The sequence below is a fragment of the Vipera berus genome (genome assembly GCF_964194415.1).
Source record: "Vipera berus genome assembly, chromosome: Z".
Taxonomy (NCBI): Eukaryota; Metazoa; Chordata; class Lepidosauria; order Squamata; family Viperidae; genus Vipera; species Vipera berus.
The window spans coordinates 98,945,963-98,966,186 of NC_138205.1; the positions used below are offsets into that span (position 1 = coordinate 98,945,963).

At 36.3% G+C, this 20,224-nt stretch overlaps 1 protein-coding gene across 1 annotated transcript in view; it reads left to right on the forward strand.

The window, feature by feature from the left end:
• The window catches only part of THSD7A (thrombospondin type 1 domain containing 7A), a gene marked incomplete at both ends in the record, with an annotated part of 144,441 nt that extends 124,425 nt beyond the window's left edge, over window positions 1-20,016 (forward strand). The window contains 9 exon segments of the mRNA XM_081346261.1: window positions 1,100-1,219; window positions 4,134-4,274; window positions 4,805-4,979; window positions 8,696-8,869; window positions 10,562-10,657; window positions 14,314-14,396; window positions 15,620-15,827; window positions 17,111-17,198; window positions 19,932-20,016. Of these exon segments, the coding sequence (XP_081202387.1) occupies window positions 1,100-1,219; window positions 4,134-4,274; window positions 4,805-4,979; window positions 8,696-8,869; window positions 10,562-10,657; window positions 14,314-14,396; window positions 15,620-15,827; window positions 17,111-17,198; window positions 19,932-20,016 (1,170 nt within the window).
• Window positions 20,017-20,224: the final 208 nt, after the last annotated feature.

Genomic DNA, 20,224 nt, shown 5'->3' on the forward strand with positions numbered 1-20,224 from the left:
TGTAAATATAGTTAACTGTTGAAAAAATTGTCACTAGTAAGAATATTTAGAATTTGGGGGGAGAAATAAGCTGAAATAAACACGGTAACAGGATTTACAATAAGGCAACTAAAATGACAAATAGGATTATTGAAACTATATAGTTAATTGTTGTTAATTAAAATAATGAGAATTGTCTTAATCTAATGTTTTGCAAAGAAAGATACTTTGGGGAAAGGGGAAATCAAATCAAATTAACATATGGAATATAGATCATAGAAATTAGTTGTTAAGGATTGTCTTATAAATGTTACCCAGACAACATACTGTTTACAAATTACTGAATGAATTATGTTATGTTAAAAAATTCTAATAAAATATATATACAAAAAAATAAAGTGTAGTTCTAGAATCCTCTTAGGATCCTGAAAATTATTTTCCAGATATTGAAGATATTCTCAAAAATTTAGAACAATGACACCTCTTTTTTATTGTTGTTCTGTCAAAACATATTTTTTCATGAAAAATATATTACATTATGGTTAGTCTTCAAATTATGATGGTATTTGGGACTGGAATTTTTGTCTCTAAATGATATGGTCATAAGCGGGACCATATCCCTTAGTTTCAGAAATTCAGGCAGTCACACTAATGATTGTATCACTGACCCCCAGAACATGGGAATTGGGGAGAAGAATCTGTTTACATACAGCATCACATTTTTATTGGGTTTTTTGTTGTTATTGAAGATATTATTGACCACAGAAAAATAATACTGATGTCAGGAATGAGGACAGTGCAGACCTGCCTTTTAACATTTTAGCCTTTTTTTAATTGCACCACTGAAAATGAACACTTTGCTGTTGAATTTGGTCAGTATGATCCTAATTATCTACGATGGCCATAAAATGGAACTGGGACTGTAGGAGCTGTAGTTTTCCTCTCTGTTCTGTAAGAGAAAGCTGGCTAATTTTATTAAAGAACTATGAACATATTTAGGTTCTTATACAAATTAGTACAACTTTTCCTTTTGTGATTATTAATTTATAATCCATGTTATCTTCTGTTGAGTTAATAATATTGCATCTGATATACTGATTATTATCACTTTTTTTTTTAGCTTGGTCTGGAAAAAACTTGGAATATGAACACCTCCTGCATGGTGGAATGTCCTGTGAATTGTCAACTGTCAGACTGGTCTCTGTGGTCTGAATGCTCGCAGGCTTGTGGTCTAACTGGTTAGTTCAGAAGCTTTTTGGTGATTGATAAATGAGCCCAGTTATCAGTCATCAGGAAAAAAAAGAAGGGAGATTTCTAGATTGAGGCAGATTCGCTTTGCTTTCCTATAAGCTTGTTCTATTGGCAGCTTTTTGCTGCATAAATTGCTATTCTGATTCAGAAGATAAACACAGTGAATGTTTCTGTGGAATGACCACAGGACACTATCTCTATGAAGTATTTCTCAACCTTGGTGAATTGTAGATGTATGAATTTCAAATAACTGCTGGTTGGGGTATTCTGGGAGTTGAAGTCCATACGTCTTCAAGTTACCAAGGTTGAGAAACACAGCTGTATGGTATAGTGGAGCAAACAAAGCTTGTATTAAGCTGGAAGAAATTTTGCCTGATGATATTATGTTTCCTTTCTGCAAATTAGCTTATATCTATGTTATAAAGGCATCTCCTTTGTGCTCACAAAAACTAGAATATTGAGGAAGATACTAAAACGGATAGCACTGAAACCAGACATTTTCCTATTTGGACTTAGGCCTTAATTATGAAGAATATTTATTCAACTACATGTAAGGAGAAAAACATAAAGCAAGGGCAATACTCCTCACTATTCTTTTTAATATTCTTACTCACACCATCCTATGGTGGCAAGTAGGATTAATTTTAACCAAAGCCTGATTGATTTTTTTTCCAAATGGGTGAAATTTAAAGTGATCTGAACAAAGATAATGCCAAGCCAGAATTTTTCAACTTTGATTTCTTAGCAAACCAGAGTTGTCAAGCTGGCATATATGACACTATACCACTAAGACATAATAGGGGGATTCACGCAGCAGGTTAAGCTTAAAAAAAGATAAATTCTTTGATTATGTATGAGTTTTATTAAATGCCTGACTCTTTAGGCTCTAGAGGGCACAAAATCAAAGCTCAATAAATAGAACAATGTAATAAAAACAAACAATAATAACATACAATAATGGCATACATCTTTCTTTAGCTAATTATCAAAGGCTTATTGAAAAGTCTGTTTTTTACTATTCTCTGGAAGTTCATAAAAGTGGGCAGTATTTGTGTTTGTCATAAGTTTGCCAAAGAAAAATTGCTGCCATCAAGCACACCTGCTTCAGTGCCTCCTCCTCCTAATAGGAGAGGGCTTTTAACAGGAGCTCTCACCAAATTAGAAGAGAAAACTCACTGGAAAAGAACCTGACATTGGGAAAGATTGAAGGCAAAAGGAAAAGGGGACTGCACAGTAAGAGATGGTTAGATAAATCCATCAATGCAATGACCATGAATTTGGGCAAATTGTGGGACCCAGTGAAGGACAGAGGGGCCTGGCATGCTATGATCCATGGATCATGAAGAGTTGGATACACTTAGTGACTGAACAACACTTCTATTTTCTCAGGTTAGATCAGACATGTCAAACTCACAACATCACGTGATGTCACGCAACGTATTGTGACAGTTTTGCCATTGCCGGCAATGGGGTGGGTGCGGCTTTCGGATGACATGTCCGGCCCACAGGCTGGCAGTTTGACACCCCTGGGTTAGATGGATAGAGTTGACCTGAGATGGGGAATCTCAAGCAGTCCCATGCTATATAGGCAGCAGCCAGCATCCTTGAACTGCAGATGGAAACAGATCAATAACCAGCACAATTCCTGCAATAGTATTATGTGACTGTACTTCAAGTGTGTGCTAAGCAGCTGACACACTTTGTGTTAGCTGATGTTTTGAAGTGGTCTTCAATTTATGTGAATTTTAGTAATTGAAGTACAGGAGGACAAGAATGTAAGCCATGGACCTAGTGCCTCTTGTTCTAGGTAAGGTTGCAACTGATGTGGGTAGGCCCTCTTGGTCTTGTCTCCTCTTGCTCTTCCAGCAGCAGTGGTGATTCTAGGAGAAGCGTGGATTATGAGCCAAGTCTTTCAAGGGAAGCCCTGCCAGGTGGATGTCTCCTGTTGTCAGCTGGCTTCTGAACCAACAATTATTTCATTTTGCTTGAGTTTTGTTTTTTGGGTTTATGGCTTATAAAGTGGAAGTGTAAGGTTAGATGGATACTTAATCAAGAATGCATTATAGATGTTAATCTTATTTTGAGGCAATCTCTTTTGAGTAGGGGATTCACTTCATTTATGATACCATATCATAGAACTATGATAACATTGTGACATGGTTCATTTGTAGCGTTGGCAGATAATTCTATTGTTAGTGGCTGTCAAAACTGCATTCATTATTACAATTATTTCTTTATTGCTTCAATTTGGCCTGTTAAGGTGATAGTATTTGATATATTTAGATTCATATCAAATATATGTCAAGCTTAGATTCATATCAAGAAGATGTCAAATTATTCTGTGCAGACAAAACAAGTAAAAATATACAAATCTACAGACTTTATACAGTAATACATCCATCTATTTGTCCCATCGCTGTACATTTTGTCCCAGCAGAAAAGAAAAACAGAACCAACCCAAAGGATTCAGAATCACTAATGGGAGGGGGAAAAGATAAGGGAGGGGGTTATATGTATATAAATTCTTGAAGTACAGCTCAAATCCGGAAGCAGATTTGTCACATCTGATACATAACGGAACTTCGACTTTCCAATTTTAGTTGATCCAAACAGTCTTCCCTACTTGTTATCCTCTAGCTATGCTGGACTTTAATTAGCCCAATTACTGATTGGAAGTTCTGTGAGTTGAATCTAATACATCTGGAGATCAGTTGAATGGGAAAGATTGATCCAGGCCATGTGAAACTATATTTCTGGGCTGATCCTTAAATGTCCTAGCTATGCAGGGAAGAACATGATTCCTAGCTAAAGCAGGACTTATGACCTGAAATGAATGACATGTCTTTAAACACATACAATATCAGTGTTAAATGCTCTCTCTTTTTCTCTGCTTTGAAGGAAGGATGACACGAAAGAGAACTGTTACTCAACCTTTCCAAGGTGATGGCAGGCCTTGTCCTTCACAAATGGAGCAGTTCAAACCTTGTCCAATAAAACCTTGCTATCGATGGCAGTATAGTCCATGGGAAGAATGTAAAGTTGAGGTAAAACTAGTACCTGCAGCTTTTCATCCTTAGATATTTATAATGCATACATATGTATAAGGCATCTGGAGTATATGGAGAACAGCAGATTAAGGAAAGCTGATTTATATACTTCTATTGATGGCCTTATACTTTGGCCTAAACAGAAAAGCAAGACTCTATACAACAGTTCACTAATGAGCTATTCTGTCTTATCTATACTTGTCTCATTTATTAAATAAGAACTTTTTATTTAATGTACACATAGAAAATATATATGACCTGATTTTTCCTAGATTTAGGAAATATAGATGACTTAAATTGTTAAGCGTAAAATGTTGTGTATCAATTTTGGCTTTTCAGTGGAATTTTTATTTATACAATACATGTAGATCTTTAGCTATCACAAGTTAAGCCACTAATTGTACACACTTTGGCACCAGCTGTGGTTTCAAAGCATGGTCCAATATCCTATTGTCCCTTTCTGGCATTTTATTCAGTTGTGGTTTTTTCCCCCTCTTATTCTTACTTCTTGTGAACATCTTTTCCAGGATGCCCAGTGTGGAGAAGGGACAAGAACTAGAAATATTTTCTGTGTGGTCTATGATGGATCTAGTGATGACATTGGCAAAAAAGTCGATGAGGAATATTGTGGGGAAATTGAACCTATGGTAGATGGCAATAAGAAAATTGTTCTTGAAGAAACTTGTACCGTACCTTGTCCAGGTATTTCATTTGTTTGCATATTTTGCAAAACTGATGTTGAATACATGCTGATTGATTTTTTTGGAAGAAAGACAAAAAGAATATATTATTTCCTATATCATATTGTTGTAGGTCAAAGTAAGGCATTAATCTTTTCTTTAAGCTCTCTTATTACAACAGCAGGGTAAAAGTTATTAATACATTAATAACTTAATTAACTTAACATTAATATTTATAAAAAAAGAAAATGGTGGGCTGCAGAATAGTCTCTGGTTTAGAGATAAGCTTGCAACAGAATAGCATGAGCATACTTATTACAAAATTGACATTGACTGAATTTGTGCTGGTGCTGATAAAATATGACAGAACTTGCCATGCCTGTCCTAGCTACAGGACAGGTAGGTCTAGGACAGGTAACTTTGTCTATACAAATCCTTTGTGAGCAGTATTTTGCAAAAGCCTTATTAGATTAAAGCCAGGATAGATCATGGAGATCAATATCTATTGGCCCTGTTTGCGACAACTGGCATATGAAAAATGGCTACTTGGAATGTAAGAGAAATTTATGAAAGTGGGCAAGTAATGGAGACATATAAAATAACTAGAACATATTTCAGTGTATGAATTGTGTTTCCTTGATTGCTATGAAAGGATACAAAAGTAAGAATCAATAGGTTAGTGACAGCTACATGTTATAATCCACTAAATAGTCATTAAGAAAGAACCAGAAATAATATTAGGCACAATTATGAAACACTGTCAATAAATGCAGAAATATTGTGGGAAGAATATTGTTAAATTGCATGGACAGAGTAGTGAGAATGATAATAATATTGAATCAGTCCCCACCCCAAAGAAATCATGATTGTTAGATGAGTATCTGCTCCTCAGATGACTTTCTGTTTTGAATAAACAGTTTAAACATAAGCATTTTTATTTTTTATGTTTCATCATTCACTGCTATTCCATCACTCATTTCTAAACAAATTAACACCACTTTAAGAACTGGAATCTTTTACAATGACTCCTGAAACACTAATTAGGAAGAAATAGTAAGACAGCCAGCAGGAGAATCAATACGTTTTCATTAAGCTTTACTTAAAATTGCCTTCTTTTCCTTTATAGAATAAAACATAATCTTTACCAACTTTTGCACAAATTCTTTTCTTGGAATTGTATTAGTCTTTTACTTTAACCCCCTTTCCCATCCCACCCTATCTTTCACCAAAAAAATTAACAGCCCTGTGGGGATAGGTTAATAGTCCACTCTGGTTAATGTTTCAAGGATGATACATATGCCCCAATTATACATATATTGTTTATTCAATAATTCATTTCTTTACCACAATGTTATAATGTTTGCAAACAAACTTTCTTTATTAACACATGGTTAACATTGAGTTGATTTTACTTGTCAACATAATGTAAACCAACATGATTTTTTAATAGCCCATGTACTGAAATAATTAAAGCTCTGTACTCATTTGCAAGCTTGGGTGCCTTTCTAGCTTTATGGCCTCCATGTACAATACTTTTTGCAAATATGACTTTAGCCCCATATTTTTTTTACCAGAAAAGATTTTGCCTGGCTCTCTCAATCCATAATGAAACTTCCATGGTTTTTACAAGCATAGAATTTATTTAGTAAAAAACTGGAAAATATCTTTCTGCTACAGTTAAATAATTCAATTTTTAAAAAATAAGTATGAAAATGTACATACATTTTTTGGCACATTTTTCTAAGCTCTATATAGTTTGTACAGATTTTCCTGAGATACAGATGTTTTATAAGCATTTTTAATCTAATGCATTTTTGTGCCCTGATCTCTTCATTTGTATAGAAATTTCCTTAATATACACATTTTTTACATTACTTTAAACTCCCAAGCACACTGAGGATTGGTAAGTATGATTTGTGTGCCTTCAGAGGGTTGCATACTGTAGGTATTAGATAGATATGGATATAAACAATTTACATTTCCATGAACATTGAGGTGGAATAATTTTTAATGTATTTCTGATTAGAGTTATGCAGGTCTGAGCATTTGCCAAGGACTCTGAATTCCCCAAAGAGTTTGTTCACAATTGCTCCAGCTTTTCTTTTCTTTTCTTTTCTTTTTTCTTTAATGAACCACACTATATCAGCATCTAAAATACCAAAACAAAAGCCTTGCAAGGGTATTTGCTGTGTCTATTATTTTAAATCTGCCACCTCTCTTACCATGGAGCTGGAAATCTCTTGGTGCTGCAACTACCACTAAACTATAACTTCCAGCATCTGTCTTACACTTAACTAAAGCTTTTGGGACATTGTAAACTGCAAATCAGCAAAACTGGATTTTTCAAAATTTTCCCTTCCTTTCCTGAAAGAGCTCACTTTGGATCCTTTTAAAGCATGACTAAAATGTTCAGTAATTGAAATGAGATAGGTGGGCTTGTTTCCTTGTCTGATTCAACCTCAGAAGAGGAAGTAATAGGAACTATTGGACTCCTTTTTATTGCCTAGTAAGGGCGTGATTCAAAGAGCAAAATATGATTAATAACTCTTTCACATATGTGGCAAGCCTTTCTCTTGATCATATTGAAGCAGCTGTGTTTTGCGGTTGTTGCTATCTGAGTTTGGTTGTTTTCTTGCAGATGTTTCATTACCCAAACCAGGTAACATTATCATTGTATAGAGCATGATGATGTTACCTAGTTTGGGTAATGAAGCATCTACAAAAAAAACAACCAAGGTCAGAGAGCACCAAGGACCCTCATTTCAATCTGAAGTACAAATATTCTCCTTTATTGCTAGCAGTTGTTCTTCAGACACATGCCCATGTGTGCTCCAAATCTTGTCTTGCCTTTTGAACCTGGATACGTAGCCCTATTGTTTACCACTATTCTTCTGCCAAAACTATTTAGCTCCAGTGGGTAAAGAGTTAGTTAGACTAGAACCTGGGAGACAAGGGTCAGTCCATCCTCCATATGGAAGGTCACTTCATGACTATCCGGCAATTATGTCTGTTGGACCAGCCTTCCTTGCAGAATTGTGGAAAACTTAGAGTGAGCTTTGCTTACATACTCTGGCTTGAGCTCCTGGGGATAAAACAAAAAAACAAAATCAGAATATCAATCTAATAAGTATAGATAGTCCTTGATTAGTGAACATAATTAGGAGTGACTAAGGACCCCAATTTCTAAGCAGAAACTCATATAACCGTGATAGTCTTAGAATCTCACTTCCCCTTTAGTCATTAAATCATCACATGACCAAAACCTAAAACTTTATTTCAGCCTTTTTGTTTAATTCTGCTTGTTGCAAGGCAGTTGTGAAGCACACAGATGCTGAATACATGAGCATAGGATGCTGAGATAGTTGCAAATGCAACTATTGGTTACAAAGCTTTTTTTCTATACTGTTTTAACTTTGAACCATCACTAAGCAAGGCAGTTATTTAGATTGTTATTTGATTGTTTGTTAAATTTATATGCTGCTCATTCTAAATAATATTTTGTAGAGAAATACTTTGTAATCTGTTAAATCATGAAAATAAAATATATAATATACCAGTTATATACATTTATGCTTATACAGAGGTTTGGGAATGAAGTTGATTTTAAAAAAATAAATTTAGGCAGAATGCTAATATTTTGTGGTCAGGGCAGCATCTAATTAACTAAAAAATATCACAAACCCTTTTTCTTTGCTAACATGTTGGGTCATTTATATGCCCCTTCTCCTTGCTGTGTAGGTGACTGTTACTTAAAGGAGTGGTCACACTGGAGCATTTGTCAGCTGACCTGCATCAATGGGGAAGATCTTGGTTTTGGGGGAATACAGGTTCGATCACGAGCAGTAATTGTTCAAGATGTAGAAAATCAGCACCTTTGTCCAGACCAAGCTTTGGAGACAAGACAGTGTAGTGGTAAGTGCCAGAATCTATCAACAAAGTATGTGCCATTCTAGATTAGATTAGATTAGATTAGATTAGATTAGATTAGATTAGATTAGATTAGATTAGATTAGATTAGATTAGATTAGATTAGATTAGATTAGATTTATTGTCATTTTTTCCTGTGGGCACAACGACACACATTAAAAATGAAATTTAATTGCTTGCTCTCAAAGTTTCACATACACATTTAAAACAGAATTTTAAAAAATCTGTTAATAAACACACACAAACGACGACAACAACAATAATAATAGGAATATCTCTCTCTCCTGTTACAGATACAGAAAATAAATGCACACTTTTTCTCTGTGTGCTATCTATAAGGAGGGAGGGTCCAGAGTTGAGCACTGAAACATACATTGCTCTGTGCCCCACTTTTGACCCAATATTTCAATAACAGAGTTGGGACTTGATTGAGGTGTTTGAGGATTGCACCCATTTATGGCAGAGTGAACTCAGTAAGATAATTCATGTGCTGGTAACATCTAGGCTTGACTCAAGCAAGAGCTGCCTTTGAAGATAATTCAAAATAAAATTTGATAGGAAATACTGCTTCGAGTGTGCAAAATCTCGAGCAGTGATCAGAGAGATGGTCGGCTTCAGTTCAAACGGTTTATTTAGCTCAGCCCGGACAACGGTAAACAGTACAACGAGCCTTTATATAGGCAATGGTCAAACTTAACAACAAATCAGGGACGGGTGTTTTCCCGCCGAGGGAGTCATGCCCAATGATCAGCTGGCAGCTTTTTGACATTTCCCTAGTGATAGCGCATGCGCCGCTGGGCCGGGGAAACCCGTCATCTGGCTGGCGCTTTAGCTGGGAATCGATGTATCCTCGGCCGGCGTTCCGACAGCTAGCGGCTGTCAGTCGGCTGGTGGTTCTGCGCCTGCGTGGCTTTTGACAGCTCGCGGCTGCCGCTACACACGCGCAGCCTTTGACAGCTGTCAGTGTCAATGGTGGGGTGTGCGTGCGTGATGGGATCGGCGGCCTTATGACAGCTGTCAGTGCGGCCACGTGGAGCGGCCTTTGACAGCTGTCATTCCGCGTGGAATATAGTACAGAGTGAGCATCAGAAAGGAAGTTGTTGGAGTTAAAACAACTTTACTAAGCTTTTGGCCACTCTTTTGGTCCAATTCAAAGTGCTGGTGCTTTTTTCAACTGGTAAAAGCTTTGAGTCAGATATCTGTTGCATTGTCCCTTCCAGATGAGTCTAACCTTTACTTTGGACCATATGCAGATAACCTCTCAGTTTTAGACAATCATCACATGCCAGGATAGGGAAAAGCCCTTTTAATGATGGCATTACAGTTACAGAATGTTGTTGTTGTTCACTTCAATTTCTTTTCTATATCGAACAAGTTTCATTTTTCTTAAAATTGTAAACATTTTAAATGGAAATTGATCATACGCTGCCCTTATTTGCCATGCAGCCATGCATTTATTTTTAATATCTATAAACTATAGAAGTGTTTTCCTTGAAAACTATATCTAAAATAAATATATGCATGAACTTTGAGAGGGCTGATTTCTGTACATTTGATGTGCCATTCTAATTCCTAAAACTGAAACGAGAAGGAAAATGGAAGGCAACCACCAGATACAACTTTTCAATCCAAGCCAAAAGCTAGAATATAATGGAATCTTTTCTGTTTTCAATTCAGATGGCCATTGTTATGAATACAATTGGATGGCCAGCCCCTGGAAAGGGTCATCTCGGACTATATGGTGCCAAAGATCAGATGGTTTAAATGTTACAGGTAATGTTAATTTTACTGTCCTTTTTACATTATTGAATAAACTAAATTATGCTTAGAAATTGTAAAAAGAGTTAGCACTGTAGGCGTTTCCTAGTGTCTAAATTAGGGATAGCAAGAATATGACTGTTCAGATGTTATTAAAACAGAACCCATATCACATTCTCTCAACACTGCAATAATCTAGCAGGATTTAGAGTCTATCAACATCTGGAATAGGCATATGGTTCTTATTGCTAGTTTAGATAAAACAACAAAGTTGAATTAGAAGTGCTGACAGAGGGGTAAATGAGTGAGCTCCAGTGTTACGCCCTATTTTCTGAGAACAGCTTTCTTGGACTTGGATGGATTTGCTTTTGAGCAGGCATATGCAGGATCTCTTATAATAATTACATCTATTTAAGTCTGACTCATTACAACTTTCAGTATAAAAACTCCAACATGAACATTTCAGAACTTGCCATATTAGACAAACCATACAAAGTCTGCATGAAAAATCAGAAGCAATTGGCATTTCTGTATGTAAAGTTTAGCCTTGAATATATTCATCAAAAACTATTTTCATAATAGCATGCAACTCATAATGAGATTTCAGTGCCAATATAAATTTCCCAAAATTATCAGTGTAAATGTCTATGATTAATTAAGAGATTAGCCAATTCTTATAGTCCTCTGATCTGTGGATAGCTGGCATGAGGCAATAGGAAATTATTTAGGAGCCATTAAAGAACTTTTCTATGGAAAGCCCTTAAATTCTTGATATGAATAGAAGTCTATCAGAGCTCTTAGGGTCTCTTGAGAAATGTTAATGAGTACTTATAAAAACCTATATTAATTTGCTATCATTTCTATAGCACTGAGAATGTCTAGTTAATAGACAAGTCAGTCATAATCAAATACCTTTTGCTTTAGCTACAATACAATTTGATTCATTATAGCATCATTCATTTAACAGCTTTCCATTTATTTTATTCACTTATTCATTACAGTGATTCATATTAAAAACATTAGGGTTTGAATTAAGTTCCCATGGCCACCACTTTGAGTTTTTGACCTTCAGTCAGACACTTCTTTTTTATTAGCATAAATAAAATAAACTCTTAACATAAGCAATTTTACATCTTACTGTTTTAAGAGATAAGTACCTACATACCAATGAAACTACTGAAAAATCAAGGTGTAATTGTGCTAGATCTGGGGTGAAATCTATCCATTGAAATTTATACTGTGGCCATTCTATTCACTGGCCATTTGGCATTAAGTAAAGTGCTTCTCTTTACATGGGATAGTTTTAACTTCCTTCCTATTGAAGCTTCTGTCACCACACCTTTTTAGAGAATCCAATAATCCTCAGAACCTTCTTCATAGAGTCAGGACAGTAGGATAAAAATCAAGAGCCCAATCTTGTATACAACTGGCAGACAAGATTATTCCTGGATGAGGTTTTCATGGCCAAGCTGCCAACTGCTCCTTGAGCAGAAGGTGATTTTGAGTTTAGGAAAACCCTCAAATTGGATATCAGGCCTGAATATTAATGTCCAACCCCTATTGCACCACATCCTAGATCACAAGGCTATCTGGATGGTCATTCAAGCCTTGGTCATCTCTCCTGTAGACTATTGCAATACATTCTTCATAAGGATGTTCTGAAAGATCACTTAGAAACTGCAACTTACCCAGAATATAGTGGACCAATGATGGACATAACCACAGTACAGTCACATAACTCCTCCAATAATGAATTGCATTTGTTGCCATTAGGTTCTGGGTGCACTTCAAGGTGTTGATTAGCCTCTATAAAGTTCTTATAGTTATCTGAGACAGACAAAGTTGGCATGCTCAAGATAAATCAAACAGTGTTATATGATGAGGCTCAGGAAGTGAATTTTCTCTATCACGGAGCTTCGTCTCTGGATCAACAAGTCCTTCCTAAGATTCATATGAACCCTACAATGCCCTTGTTTAAATAGCCCTTAAAACATAGATCAGAAGTTTTGTTGCTGTTTCTGGTCATCACTATTGCTACTGTTACAATATATTGTTTTTTATCTATTTTTATTGTGGTACACTGCCAGAGTCTACAGCTGGAGAGTCTTATAAATTTGAGAAATAAATAAATAAACATTAGTTAAGCAGAAACTGGGTTGTATTCCTCAAAATTATGTTCTTCTTGCTAGGATATTTCCCAGCACTATGCACATTGCTTTATAATTATGTATTAAAGAGCTAAATTGTTTTCTACAAGTTGCCAAAGGTTTTCACTGGTTTTTAACAGATATGCATAATTTGGCTGATTATGAAATGGTTATACTTATGTTCATTTGATTGCTCTGAACAATTTCAAAATGTTGAATGAAATGTAAATGGTCAAAGTACAGTTATACTTGTAATTGCTTAAAACACAGTTGTTTTCATTCGCTGGACTTCCATCACAGTATGATTGTTTTGTGTGGCCTTTTGATATCTACATTTTATTTTTGCAGATACCTTAATTCACAATGAAATGGGTGAGGAAGCAGTTTCTTCCTGTAGTTCCTCAGATGACTGACATATTTTAAGAAAGGCATTTACAGGCATGTGCAGCTGATGCCCGGATGTACACACATTTTAACATATCAGCTAGCAACATTGATCTAGCAATCAGTATCACTCCTTTGGTTAACATACAGTTGCCTAATTGCACCTAATTGCATCTACAGATTTCTGCATTGTTTTTCACCATTGTGAGGGATGGGCATGTTTATCTTACAATAATTGTTGATGCAGTCAATATTTATTTATTCAATTTATATTATGTCCTTTTACTCATTGAGTATTGAAGCTCAATAGATTGCCAGAGTGAATATATATATATAAGGTACATAATTTGGTTTTGTTATTATATAGACAGAAGTAGAGAACCGGACATCTCCAAAGGCCGGCAACACTAATTCTGGCTCAAAGTAATGGTGAAAACCTATGTGGATTTAATAAATCCAAGTAACCATGCTGAATTAATAACCTCCATCCACTGAGATGATCAAAACCCAAAGAAAGTTCATGCTTTGGGAACTGATAACTTATTTTCCTCATTACAACTGGAAATGCAGCATTTTCCTTTCACAGTTAAATACCTTTTGGGATGATAGTGCTGTTATAAAGACTTGTCAAGAAGGGACAAAGTATTTCATTTCCATCATCTAAGAACTTTTGGGAGTACAGGTATGGGAGCTGGGCTGTTAATTTAACAGCATAAAATTTCAAAGGAGATGAACTTACAGTCTTAAATAACACATACTTCATTCTTTTGGTGAGACCTGTTCATTTGTTCAGTGTGCTGAGAAGTGAAATTTAAAGGAGAGCAGTGTTTTGTATCATGAAATCATCTTTACTTGGTGTGATGCTCACATTTCTGAAAAATTAGGGCTCCTCCACCCAGGAATACAAAGAAGAAAACCAGTAACTCCCACCACATTTGCACACCCCAAGATGATTACCTGCTGGAGCTAGAAATAGGAAGATGATACCTAGCATACTAACATTCCCAAAAAGATATCAAGTGAACTGAGAATATCTTCCCTTCCATTATGGATTGCTGTTTTTTTTTTCCTAGATGAAGCAGGTATTTCCCTGATAGTAAATTATGATTGTGCCAAAATGCCATTTTTTTTGTTCTGCAGGAGGTTGCTTAATGATGCACCAACCAGATGTGGACAGGTCATGTAAGCCAGCATGCAGCCAGTCCCATTCTTACTGTAGTGAGGTATGTGCTACTACAGGTCAGGTTTCTGTCATAGGGCCACAGTATCTTTAGCCGTGCATCATATTAGAACAGTAGGAAAGCCAACAATATTTAATTGGAAATCCTGTTGCAAGCACCAGCTTAAAGACTGGTGAAAATATTTTACCCTCTTGGCCATTATTTTGCAGCTTTTACAAAGCTCCATTCTTATGCTTCATATTGTTTAGTGAGAGTTCTGAGCATAACCTATGAGGAAAAGGCTCTTTAGTCTTCTTTGTCAAGAGGAAGGCAGGCAAATAAAATGAAGTAAAACTGGTCACACCGTTCTTGAAGAAACATGGGTAGCTACATTGTTTAAGACTCTCTGACACTCTAAACTCAAGTTGAGCTGTAAGTCAAAATGAGAAATCCATTTTAATTAGGAAAGGCTGTAAACAGAGAACAAAGCTGAATTACTGGAGACTGAATTAGCTCTTGGGCTTTATGTGCATCCTTGAACATCTGCCCTAGAAGGCAGTTTTGCCAATCTTGATATTATATTTCCATATCTGGCATGGAAAGGGGTTCCATCTTGTCTTGCCAACCTGTCATTTTCAATCGGTATATCTTGGGGGTTATAGACATTGAGAGCAAAAGGCTGGGGGAAAAATGAATAACCCTTTGACCTGCCTTGGACAACTTCTGGCTGCCCCTGGCTCAGCTGAGTTACTCAGCCCTTGCTGTTACTTCCTAGCAGCAGGTCTCCCTCACCCTTGACTGGGACATTTCCAAGGTGCCTACTACTTATATGAGAATCAGGCTTAGACATACACTATAATAAAACACATTCTGCATTCTTCACTGCCCCAGTAGAAAAATCTTAAACACAAAAATATGATCAAAATGGCACACAACATTTAAAGGCTGCAATGGGTAAAACAGGTATAATTATATTTAAGAACTGGGTGAAGGATTTTCAATATTTTATTCCTTTTAGTTGCATGCACATACCCAACTATAAGCCTATTAAAAGGCTTGCATTGCAGTTTTTGTTTCTTGATTCAAAATGGCTGGGAACTACATTATGGACTTTTTGTCCAGTATTTATTGTTGTTTTATGGAGAAGAAGCCCCAGAAACATTTAAAAAAATTCACAATCGTGCTGCTCTGGGGTCATGGGTTGCTTATCTGTGTTGTGCTATATTCTGTGGCTTTTGAAGTGACATGACTTTGCTACAATGTGCAAAACATTTGTTCCTCTGCAGACCAGAATGTGTGTTTGTGAACAAGGGTATACAGAAGTAATGTCTTCTAATGGCACACTTGAGCAGTGTACTCGCATTCCGGTGATAGTTATCCCCACAGTGGATCATAAAGAAGATGTGAAAACTAGTCGAGCTGTAAACCCCACACAGACACCTATCACCACACCAGGACGAGGAAGAACTTGGTTCCTCCAACCTTTTTCACCAGGTGAAATTTCGCATGGATAGTTAGTGATATTAGGTCACATAAATTGAATAGAGTAATTTATTTGCAGACATTTATAGTATTGTATGATATTTTTAGAAGGTGGAGAGATAAGTGATTCTCAACCATACCTCAGGCCATTCCAGTTGTTAATAGCATACAAAGGAGATCCCATGGTTTTCAGTCTTTTCTGAGCTCTTATAATAGTACAAAAGCTTATTGGTTTATAAATACTTCACTTCAGCATGTCAAAAATGATTCTGCACAAAAGCATTGCATAAAATAAATATTCATGGCACTATCTTGGACAAGGTTTAATCATCACAAAAAAACTTTCTTGCACAGATAGTTGCTCTTTTGGATGCCTAGCATGTAACGCTATCTATAGGAATTACATAGAAATAGGTTTTGCTGAATGTAGCTTGCACAGAACAGAACAGAACAGAACAGAACAGAACAGAACAACAAAGTTGGAAGTGACCTTGGAGGTATTCTAGTCTAACTCCCTATTCAAGCAGTAAACCCAAAACCATTTCAGACAAAAGTTGTCAAATCTCAAAAAACCCTCCAGTGATGGAGCACCTACAACTTCTAGAGAAAAGTCATTCCACTTATTGATTGTTCTCACGGTCAGGAAATTTCTGCTTAGTTCCAGGTTGCTTATCCCCTTGATCAGTTTCCATCCATGGCTTCTTGTCCTTCTGCTTTCTGGTGCTTGCCTTAGCTCTAAATGAATGTATTGTGACCAAGAAAGGAGGAGGGAAAAGAATTAAATAACATTATATAAAGCATGTACAAATTCACAATCATCAAATAGATCTAGTGACCCACGGGGGGCGGGGAATCCATTTGTTTAATATTATTTACTGGTATTCTTGGAAAAAAGCAGAAACATAACTATTCTCTTTGTAATGACTTCGTTTGAAATTACATTGATTAGATCAATAATAGGCAAATGCAATAGAATCAAGCCATTAAAAGACCTTAAAAGTTTTTAAAAACCTGAACTCTGAGCACATTCACAGATACTATGTCTGATACAAACACATTCCTCAGTTTGGTGCTTGAATAAAGATTTTGTTCTTCATTCTTCACCATCTTTTCTATTGAGGTGCTGCAAGAAAAGATAATTTCACTTACTAGCTAAGCAAACTTTGTGTGACATCAAAAATGCATCATTTGTTGATAATACTAACTGTACTTGAACAAACCTTGGATTACTCCTTTCTAAAAATATCTGATTGACACTAATTTATGTACTAACGACTAACAAACATTTATTTTAGATGGGAAGCTGAAGACCTGGGTTTATGGTGTAGCTGCTGGTGGATTTGTTTTGCTCATCTTTGTAATATCTATGATCTATCTAGCCTGGTGAGTTTTATCATTTATTATACTTGGGGTTTTTCCTCAAAAATAAAAAAAAAAGGTAAAGGTTCCCCCGCACATGTGTGCTAGTCGTTTCCGACTCTAGGGGCCGGTGCTCATCTCCGTTTCAAAGCCGAAGAGCCAGCGCTTGTCCGAAGACATCTCCATGGTCATGTGGCCGGCATGACTAGACGCCAAAGGCGCACGGAACACTGTTACCTTCCCACCGTGGTGGTCCCTATTTTTCTACTTGCATTTTTACGTGCTTTCGAACTGCTAGGTTGGCAGAAGCTGGGACGAGTAACAGGCGCTCACTCTGTTACGCGGCACTCGGGATTTGACCTGCCAAACTGCCGACCATCTGGTCGACAAGCTCAGCATCCTAACCCACTGAGCCACCGCGTCCCTTCACCTCAAAAATAGTATACAGTAAATATACAAATAGGATTATATTTTGCTTCATTTTTTTTCTTCCATCTTAATATTGAATTAAATCCTCTTGTTGTCTTCTGCCTATTCAACCCAACTTTCAACTTCTCAATATGCATTAACAGCAGCTATTGGGACCAGGAACTCTATCACTAAATGACATGGTCATAAAACAGTGTCATATCATGGTGCATAGCGACAGCAATTCCAGCAGTCCCAATCATCGTAATGAAACAAAGACCTCATGCAATTTCAACTTCCTGTCAGTTTCGGAAACTGGCAAGCAATGTTGGAAATCATGATCACTTTCTCATAAGCAAAGTAATGACCATTCTGGGTGCCAGAACGGTCCTAAGTGCCCCTCATTCAGTGTCATCATAACTTTGAACAGTCACTGAATGAATGATCATAATCCAAGAAGATCTTAATGTTTTATATGTTCTTCACTTTCTGTCTTCCCCACCCAATTAAACACCTATATTTGTGTTTAATTACAATGCAGATGCTTAGTGATATACCTATACATACATATAGATATATGTATAATGTATATGTATACATATGTGTATATATGTATGTGTGTGTGTGTGTGTGTGTGTTGGCTTGCTAACAAAGAATAAAGGGAGACCGATATGATAATTTTAAACTTATTTGTTCTCATCAGTCAGCCAGACCCTTCTGAGATTCGAACCTGGGCCGACTGCGTCTTAAGCAGTTGTTTTAACCCCTAGGCCACAAGCTCTCTCTCTTTGGCTGACTGATGAGAACAAATAAGTTTGAAATGATCATATCTGTCTCCCTTTATTCTTTGTTAGCAAGCCAAAAAATTTACACAAATATGAGCTGCCACTGCTGTGGCTACTCCCTGTAGATGGCCTTGGGCTAGGCTGAAACAGGAAATAAGATTTGTCCTGTGTCTGGGACTAAGCAAGTGTATTCTGAATGTTTAACAAACATTTAACATACACACACACAGACACACACACAAACACAGACACACACAGACACACAGACACACAGACACACACACACATACATACATACATACATACATACATACATACATACAAACCTCAGAAAACATATATATATATATATATATATATATATATATATATATATATATATATATATATATATATATATATATATATATATATATATATATATATATATATATATATATATATATATATATATATATATATGGATCCTCATTTTACCAACCTTAGAAGGATGGAAGGCTGAGTCAGCCTTGAGCCTGTCAGGATTGAACTCCTGGCAGTGGGGAGAGTTAGCTTACAACACAATTCTAACCACTGCACCACCATGGCTAAATAAAAAGTTATTTTGAAATGATAAGCCAGTCATTGCTATGGAACTGTTAACAACAGGAGATGCAACAGTTCATCAGTATCAGTATCATCTGGATTCAGTAGGGGCTAATAAATGTGATTGATAAAGCTGTTGATGAAGGACTCCAGATGAGTTGATCACAGGCTTCCAACTATGGAGCCTTCAACAAACTCCATATCCTGCTGAGCTCTTTTTCAAAGGCACATTCACTGCTTTTCCAGTTATTTTCCCAGATTTTTTTTTTAAATCTTCATTGGCAAGCAGCGAAAGAGAATAAAGATAATTAGCTTCCAAACTGATCCGTACTTTTGGAAAGTATGTAGCAAGGAAGATAGCTGGAGTGAAACCTTCCCTAGATGTCTGAAATAAACTAATAACAAAATAATGAATAAAAATTGTGGATTGGAACATTATGGCTCAAACCCCAGCTTGTGTTCCATCACACACAAGAGTGCAGTTATTCACTTGTCTCTCCCCAAAGCTCTTTCTGCTACCCCCACTTACAACCTCATAGAGGTAAAGTCTCATTTGTGTCCAACTCAACTCCCGGTACCTTTTCCAGACATTTTCTTGCCAGTACAATGGAAATGGATTGCTATTTTTTTACTTAGTATCCTGGCTGAAATTTTCTTCTTAGGTGACAGGACAGTGGATTTTCTAAATAGATTGATCAGGTGACTGTCCAGAGCTATAGGGTGGTAACCTAATTATTTATTTGTCTCTGACATGTAAATGCATTCGTAGTCTACAGATTTTTCCTGTTTCTTTCCTTCAAAACCTTGTAGATAAAAGCTTACATATCTGACCCAAACCAATTTAAATCAAAAAATTATTAAAAGTGAGAATTGCTTAAATCCACACTGCCTTCTCATCCTGGATGAAATGAATAACAAACCTTTCTGTCTGTTAGCTTAATCTCTTAGATTGGTGACTGTTTATTTTTTCTCATTGCAGTAAAAAGCCAAAGAAGCCACAGAGGAGACAGAATAATCGACTGAAACCTTTAACCCTGGCTTATGATGGAGATGCAGACATGTAAAATAATTGTTTTCCATTCTTTAAACTTTTGAAACAGTAGTATTGAAAAACCGCATGCACATTGTGGACATTACCAAACAGATGTTACACAAGAAAAAGAAAAGAAAAGATGGATGGCCATGGATGGAATCTTTGTTCTTGACCACCAATTGGTACAGCAAATTCCAATGCTCATTTTCAGTTGTAAGCACATCAGCTGGGCATCTTTA